The sequence below is a fragment of the Magallana gigas genome, chromosome 10, assembly GCF_963853765.1.
Source record: "Magallana gigas chromosome 10, xbMagGiga1.1, whole genome shotgun sequence".
In the NCBI taxonomy this organism is placed as follows: domain Eukaryota; kingdom Metazoa; phylum Mollusca; class Bivalvia; order Ostreida; family Ostreidae; genus Magallana; species Magallana gigas.
This window is the reverse complement of record NC_088862.1, coordinates 18127202-18136291: the sequence shown is the minus strand read 5'-3', so window position 1 is coordinate 18136291 and position 9090 is coordinate 18127202. Positions and strand designations below refer to the sequence as shown.

The following is a 9090-nucleotide window of genomic DNA, read 5'->3' as shown; positions in this document are numbered from 1 at the left end:
TTTACATTTTGAACTTCTTCTCTAAAACTGCTTATCCAATGTCAACCAAATTTGGCACAAAGCATCCTTATGGGAGGGCGAATATAAATTGCAAAAATTAAAGTCCGATCTGTATTCAAAGCGGAGAAAACCTTGAAAATGTAGAAAAAGGGGGGGGGGTGCATTTTTAAAAATCTTCTTCTCAAGAACTACCGAGGCAAATTCAACGTAGTTTAGCATAAATTATCCTTATGGGAAGGAAAATATAAATTGCAAAAATTAAGGGGTAATTTTGTTTCAAATCGAAGTTATTACGAAAATAATAATAAAGGAAAGGCGTGTTTCAATCGGGCTCGGCATCCGGTAAAATGGGTAGGCAAGACATGGCCTGGGCAAAACAAAAGATTGGCAGTTATTAATCTGCCAATCTCATTAAAATTTCAGGATATTTGATGGACTAGTATATTTGTATTCGCTGTAGATATTGCTGCAAAATAATGCGTATTTGGAATTGAAGATTGCCGATCTGCCCCGACATTTATTTTGCCACGGCCCGGGTTTGCATACCCATTTTACCAAGTCTAAAACGAGGTTCTTTGTTTAAAGTAGCCATGACGGTCGATCTGACTATGATGAATTTGCTTGTTGTGCAACAGTTCGCGTATGAAGAGAAGTTTTTAAACATGAAAAATATATTGGTGCCGATTTTGTGAAGTAAATTGAGGCTAAATATTTCAAGGCGTTGACAGTTTTCACACATGACGTTGGTGTTAGCTTGTTCTGATTTTCGTTTCGTTTTCATTATTCATGCTTTGTAACCTGGAAACTATCGTATGTATTTCGTGATTTTTACGTATCAAATCAATCAGAGACTTCGGTAAATCAAACAGTTACGTTAACTGTTTACCTGCGCAAATTAAGCAAAATCTGATGTAGGGGTACTGAAATACAATTCATTCTATCGGTAATTCGGCATTATCTTTTGCGTAATGGTAGATTAATGCAATAGGTTTTGTTGAGATGCTTGGCATTTTCTCTAGTTTATTCAGTTTAAATAGAGTTTGATATCGCTTACGGAAATATGTAGGTATATCCATGTATATATATGATTCATTTCGAAAAAATAAATTGTGTTCTTTATTTGTTATACATGTAGTGTATGTTGTTTACAATTTCTATTTACTAACCATATTTGAGTGTTAAGCTTCGAATTATAAGCAAGATACAGAGATTTGCTCACAATTCTATGTTTGTACACAGATCTTAAAAGCTAAAGATTAAAAAAGTATAAAAAATTGTCAATATTTATTACGAAAATTTTCAAAATCTGTTCTTCCAGAAACCCACTTATTGAATTGTAAACTTAACCTTTTTAGCTCACCTGAGGATGGGGCCACAATGGGGGGTCGAAGTTTAACATGAATATATAGAGTAACTCTTTAGAAATCTTCTTCTCAGAAACAAATCGGCCAGGAAAGCTGAAACTTGTGCGGATGCATCCTCAGGTAGTGAAGATTCAAAGATGTGAAAATCATGACCCCTGGGGGTAGGGTGGGGCCACAATGGAGAGTCGAAGTTTAACATATGAATATAAAAAGTAATTCTTTAAAAATCTTCTTCTCAGAAACTAATCGGCCAGGAAAGCTGACACTTGTGTGGATGCATCCTTAGGTAGTGAAGATTCAAATTTGTGAAAATCATGACCCCCGAGGGTAGGGTGGGGCCACAATAGGGGATCGACGTTTTACATAGGAATATATACAGTAAATCTTTAAAAATCTTCTTCTCAGAAACTAATCAGACAGGAAAGCTGACACTTGTGTGGATGCATCCTCAGGTAGTGTAAATTTTAAAGTTGTGAAAATCATGACCCCCGGGGGTAGGGCGGGGCCACAATGGGGGATCGAAGTTTAACATAGGAATATATACAGTAAATCTTTAAAAATCTTCTTCTCAGAAACTGATTCGCCGGCAAAGCTGGAACTTGTGTGGAAGCATCCTCAGGTAGTGTAGATTCAAAGTTGTGAATCATGACCCCTGGGGGTAGGTTGGGGTCACAATGGGGGATCGAAGTTTAACATATGATTATATACAGTAAATCTTTAAAAATCTTCTTCTCAGAAACTAATTAGCCAGGAAAGCTAAAACTTGTGTGGAAGCATACTCAGGTAGTGTAGATTCAAATTTGTGAAAATCATGACCCCTGGGGGTAGGTTTGGGCCACAATGGGAGGTTTATGTTTTACATAGGAATAAACAGAGTTATTCTTTAAAAATCTTCTTCTCAGAAACTAATCAGCCAGGAAAGCTGAAACTTGTGTGAAAGCATCCTCAGGTAGTGTAGATTCAAAGTTGTGAAAATAATGATCCCCAGGGGTAGGGTGGGGCCACAATGGGGGGGGGGGTCAAAGTTTAACAAAGGAATATATAGGGTAAATCTTTAAAAATCTTCTCAGAAACTAATCAGCCAGATGATTCTTTATAATTGTTAAGACTTTGGCCCCAGGACAATTCTTTGGCCTCACGAGAAGGTTCAGAGTTTGATGTACGTTAATATCCCAAATATAAACTATTGTTAGGGATCTTTTTTAGATCTGCAATACTCAACATATGATATGACTATAAAATCATCCTGTTAGAAAAGGGACTAATGATTATAAACATAAGAATATCCAGGGGAAAATGGATTTTATTTATACAGGATTTACATGAATTATTGTACATTGTCCAGATAGTTTGTATTATGACTCCATTGAGCTGATTTTATCATACCGCTTGTTCCTCAGGTGAGCGATGTGGCCCATGGGCCTCTTGTTTTAGTTTGCGAAAAAAATAACAAAATGAACCAGGACAAGTTAGTTCAAGCTAGTAACAAGGGAAAAAGCAGGAGAAACTGATAAAGTTATACTTAAAGTTAATCATATAAATATTTTATCCGTGGGCAATAACTCAAAAGGAAGCTTGTGAATTTTTAAATAGTCAAATATAAAATGTTGATTGACAGTAACAATCAAAACTGATGATAATAATAATGATATTCATCTTAGCACAGAGGTAGATAACGATTTGAGTTGATAGTAACGATTCTATCAAAACCGTGGCAATTTCATTTACCTTGCTAAATGGTGTGGCGAAGAAACCCAAACACGATTGTACGAGGGCTTAAATACTCGTTTTAAACAATAGATGAATACCTTTCAATTGATCTGGAATTTTTTTGGTTTAGAAATGTAGCATAATCATGTTTTATTACAACGTGGCACGATAACGTTCAAAACACGAAGTCAAGATGACGCATGCGTAGTTTGTAAAAAAAAATGTCTTTACATATCATTTTGAGTTTCTTGCCCTTTCACGCCGCCGTACTCTTGTATCTTTCACCATGCATTTTATAATAGCTCTTATACCACTTGCTCACAATAGTTTGAGAGTTATAGGTAAGTTTTTCTGTTTCCTTCTGTATTCTGTATTCCCTTCAAAATTGATATTGGTTATTCCACCAGTTCTTCTTAATTCACCCTCAAGATAGATAGAAGAGAAACAGTGAAATTCTAATTTATAGATCGTTGTTAGCTTTTTATTATACAGGTACATGCACGTTAATAGTACTTTACATGACAACATACCATATTAAACCAGCAAAAAATAGATTTTTCCCATCTTCTGATACATGTATGACCAAATAGGGGCAAATGAAAAGAGAAAAAATGTTGTTTCGACCTTGACATTAGAAACAACTCAAGGTCACTGCACTCTTCATGTTAACACTGAAGATGAAGAATGAGTGACACAAAAGGAAGAGAAAATATTCTTGGACAAGGATTTTGCATGGGTAATTCATACAACCTTGACCTCTGACCAATTGACCTTGACCTTTGGCCTTACTCACATCAACAAATCCTTTTGTTGATGTGAGTATTTTTTTACCTTTTGTGCCAAATGGAGAGAAAATATGCTCCTAAGTTTAACCCAGAGATGTGATATGACTTTGGTTCAAGGGCATTGTACATTTGTTACGAAGATAGCTGCAGATCTGTATACTAGCTCTCTGGTTGAAAAATTTCGAATAGACAAATCAGTTTGTCTCTCCGATTTTTATCAACCAGAGAGCTACAGATCTACAGCTATTACGAAGAGACACCCTGTTAGTGAAGTTTGAGCAATATACGAAATGGCTATAGAGGGGACAAAACTTTACATCTTTATGTAAAGGAGATTTCTGTGTAATGTTTCGTTGATATTGTGATCATATTCCCAAAAATATGTATTCATTTGTACAACATATTAAACATTACGTTTTAAAAGCCATAATCAGCAGTAAATGTGGTCTACTTTCAACATCATTTAAACTGGTATGCTTTTCGAGTACAACTATGCACATTAGGACATGTTTTATGCGGAAGGGGTTTTCCAAGTTATGACGTAATCTTCCGACCAGGGAAAACATTTTATTTTTTAAAAAGACATAAAAAAACAATAGACTCTCGTGTTGATACAAGAATAAAATATAAGAAATGATCAATATCATGTGCTAATATGATCAGTTTAATGTAAGTAACTTTAAAACAAATGTATATATTACATGTACATTGTTTTATATGTTTTTCAAGCACGACAATATACATGTAATTAAACTCTAAATAGTAATAGGAATTAGGCCAATTCATACATACCTCTTTTTAAAAAAAAATTATTCTATATAGCGCGAGAGCCAGATTTATGAAAATATATATGGAGACTCAGAATTAAAATCAAAATTTGTACACTCCCAGGTTGCATATACCTGCATTCATCTTTACAGTTGGGGTTTCGTTTTGCAGAGTTTTTATTTTTTGTAAACAATGCTGAAAATTGAACATTAATGTAAGAATCATGGTACACATGCACTGTACGTAGACCTTAATTTAGGTAATTATTTCATAAATTACATAGTTTGACAAGATATACAATTATATACATAGCTCTGTGCTCTGAATTTGTAAATGAAAAAGTTTTGAGAATTTTTGAATAAATCTATCTGTTTGTGCAATTTTGTCCAGGCTTAACCACTGTTTTAGAGAATTTTGGATTGTCAACAATATCAACTTCCTATATAAAGAAGCATTATCTAACACATCTAATCTTAACAATCATTCAAGAATGTGATTTCATATCTTTTGGATTGTATGCATTGTCATTCCGAAAATATGTCAACCAGACGCTACAAAAGTGCATGTAAACTTGATTTTTAGTTTGACATTTTAAAGCTGTTCAGCAAATTTCATATTATTCCTCAAACGCAAAAAGAAAAAAAAAGTGTGGAAAACTGAAGTGGGACAGACTGACGGACGGACGGACGGACAGACGGACGGACGGACGGACAGACGGACGTAGAGGAAAGCTATAGTTCCCTTCGGTGAAACCGGTAGGGGACTAATAAGAGACACTCCGATTTCAAATAGTAATGAAAATAATGAAAAACTATTATTTTCTAAATTTCAAGAATGTTTTGATAACAGAAGATAAAACTATGAACATCTTAAAACTTCATAATTCGTCTTGTATACTTGGAACATCTTTCGAACAGTGAACAGCTATTCCCCCATGTTCTCCAGAGCTATTCCTACATCTTCGTATTGTTTTCAAAAATCGGATTTCACCTCCATTTCAGTTGTTAGTTTTAAAAAGAATCCCTTAATTTTATCACAGTATGCTTATACAGCCTTCAGAAAGCTGGCAAAATATAAATGTAGGAAGTCATGGTTTAAATCTATGAACCTGCATGGAATTTTCCTATCCAGGATAAAACGATATTTTGTTTACAGGATATTTATTTACATTTTTATGTAGGTGTGTAATGTTTAATTAATCGCCTTTTATTTTTAAACCCATAGGATACTCAAGCGCAGTTAGGCACGTGTTCTCCTTTGTTCTGATACTTGTAGGTCAATTTAATAAAAAATAATAGAATTGTTAAAACATGGCAGCATGCACAAAATACCCATTATAATGTATTATCTAAAGAATGTAAGAAGTATTACATTACAAGGTGTCATTTAAAAAATGGGCCGCTGAATTGTACGTGCTATAAGATTTCATAATAGAAGCATAATGAGATTCATGCATAAAATGCTGCATTGGTTTATTTTGAATAGTTACGTTATACTGTATAGAATATCTGTTAAAACTCGAACATGTACTTCATTTGAAATTCAGTCATCGTGACTGTTCAATAAGGAAGGGGGGGGGGGATACAGAATTATGATACACGGGGAATAACTCTAATTGTTTTGAATTCTTTACATTCCTTACAAGCAAGCTCAGCCATGTTTAAGTTACGCGTACACGTCTGCATGTTTGATGTCCGATTCGACGAATATGTAAATTGATTTGTTTTAAACAAGGTTTGTGCCGCTTATAATTGACTTTATTTATTAGACGAAAATTGAGATACCTACATGTAAAATTGATTGTTTTGAATTAATATCTCTCAACTATAAGTACTTTCGTTTTAATTTTCTGTATGAGTTAACCTTTAAGAGATATATTTTATGCTTAAATGCTTATCAGTTAATGCAAGTTGATCATTCTATTTGGTTATTGTAAACCCTTGAAAAAAGCAGGGCTTTCAACATACGGTTTTTACGTTGGCTCTTAATATATTAACAATTAATCCTACGTTTTGTTCTGGATTAAAGACAAACAGTTAATTTAATTTTTTCATTTAATTTTTTCATTAAATTTTTAGAAAAACGATGGATCCTCATTCTAGTGCCCAGGATGTGCACCGATGTGATTTTTGTGAGACCGCCATAGTACACAGTTACTGTGACTTTTGTCATGTCAACCTCTGCAAGCCCTGTGTAGTAGATCACATCTCAGATGAATATGACAAACATAAAATAGTCCCTTTTGGGGAGCGAAGATCAACTCTGATTTACCCAAAATGTGGGACACATCCACACAAAAACTGTGACTTGCAGTGCAAGAATTGCAACGACATATTTGTTTGTTCTTCTTGTACTGCATCAGAAACACATAAAGGACATATTTTTGTAGAAGTTTCCGAAGTTTACACGACAAAGAAAAATGCTATTGCAGACGAGGCAAACAAGTTAGAAAATCTTATTTCTCCTACCTATGAAGAAATTGCACTCGACTTGGAAAATCAGCTTGCCAGCCTGGATGGAGGATATGAGAAACTAACGACATCAATGTCCAAACTAGGAGAGCAATGGCACAGAGAAATCGACATCGTTATCGATAAAATGAAAACTGAAATCAGTGAGATAAAAGTAAAACACCGAGACATTTTACAGAAACACTTGGATGAAATCAAACAGATACAGGCTCTCATAAAACAAACATTACTGGCCATAGAAGAAATAAAAAAATCCACTGAAGTATCTCCTACGATTGAATACAGCTCTAAGATAAGAGAGTTCAGCAAGCTGCCACCCAAAGTAAAGATTGCACTGCCAACATTCTTTCCAAAACCATTAGACCATGAAAAGTTGTATAATATGTTAGGGCAGATAACTCCTTTGTCTACTGCTACAGAAGAGAATGTCTTGTCACTAAACCAACCCAACACTTCAGTAAGAGAACTGTTTGATGAACCGGAGCTTGTTGCCACAATACAGACAGGGTATGAAAAACTTTTCAGTGTCACCTATCTAAATGAAGATTGTGTTTGGACATTTGGATCGACAAAGGATATCAAATGCTTTAACATGAAAGGTGAATTGCTTCATACAGTTAGCAACAAATCAGAACAACGACCCAATGATATAGCTGTAGACAGTGATGGGAATTTACTTTTCAGTGACGGGAAATCAAAGACAGTGAATAAAGTAAATAATGGACAAACAGAAGAGTTGATCAGATTACAAGGATGGATACCTAGTAAATTGTGTGTCACCTCTACTGGTGGTCTCCTGGTTATCATGATCAGTGATGATGAAACTCAATGCAAAGTTATCCGTTACTCGGGATCTACAGAGAAACAAACAATTCAGTTTGATGATGAAGGTAAACCTCTGTACTCGGGGAGTGCTGTAATTAAATACATCACTGAAAACAGAAACCATGACATCTGTGTAGCTGACTATAAGGCTAGAGCAGTAGTGGTGGTTAATCAGAACGGGAAACTCAGATGGAGATACATCGGTCATCCCTCAGTTACCAAAAATGAACCATTTAACCCATTTGGTATCACAACAGACAGTCAGAGTCGTGTCCTGACAGCAGACCCTGGCAACCGTTGTATCCACATTCTGGATCAGGATGGACAGTTTCTCCGTTACATTGATAACTGTGATCTGAAGAGTCCGTATGGTTTATGTGTGGACAATAATGACAATCTGTTTGTATCCGAACATTTTAAAGGCAATGTAAAGAAAATAAAATTTCTCAGATAGACACCAAACTGGGTGATAGAGATTAAGCAAGACTATTTCCATGAATTTGATCATTTGTTGTAAGTAAAGTAAACTTCGTTCATATCAGGGGTGCAGAACACATGTATTTCATACTATGTATGAATAAATATTTACATTCAGTGTAATTTATTATGATTGTATTGAAAATCTGCGATGTTCAATTTCATGTGAATACACTTAGCCTATTCATGCGTTAAAGCACAAATAAAAACTTCATCACGCATTTTGAGTTATTGTACGACTAAAGGAAATGTTCATACTTACATAACTAATTTGATATTTACTTATGATATATGATATACTATTGTAAAAGTAGAATGCAAACAGTACAATACATGTAAACTTAAAGGCCGAACATTTTACAAACGCCCCCTTTTTTTACGTGTACAAACTTCAAAATGATGCCGCTTGTCAATCAAGTTTGAAACAATAGCACCCAGTTTGATTGACGTGATCGTCCGAGCGTGATCTTGCCAGGTCCGCGGATTTCTGTTTACTAGCAATTAACAACGTTATCTTTGATATCTTCCGTCATGAATTAAAAAGGGGGAATTGAAAATTGATTTTTAAACATTACCAGTATTAAAATTGATTATGAAAAATAATTATTCAGTGATTGAAAATACGCACAATTTATATTTGAATTATGTTGAATGTGTGTGACCTAATAAATTCCACGAACATGCATGGAC

The 9090-nt window shown here is 34.7% G+C and overlaps 1 protein-coding gene across 1 annotated transcript; it reads left to right on the top strand.

Moving 5' to 3' along the window:
- Positions 1-6269: 6269 nt before the first annotated feature.
- On the top strand, positions 6270-8733 carry LOC136272373 (uncharacterized). Its single transcript, XM_066073849.1, has 2 exons — positions 6270-6361; positions 6706-8733. Exon 2 carries the CDS (start codon positions 6713-6715, stop codon positions 8375-8377), a length of 1665 nt encoding a protein of 554 aa, XP_065929921.1. The 5' UTR covers positions 6270-6361; positions 6706-6712; the 3' UTR covers positions 8378-8733.
- The last annotated feature ends 357 nt before the right edge of the window (positions 8734-9090 follow it).

Bases quoted from the DNA above. Each gene is read 5' to 3' on its own strand.
- LOC136272373 (XM_066073849.1), top strand. From the start codon at position 6,713: ATGGATCCTCATTCTAGTGCCCAGGATGTGCACCGATGTGATTTTTGT.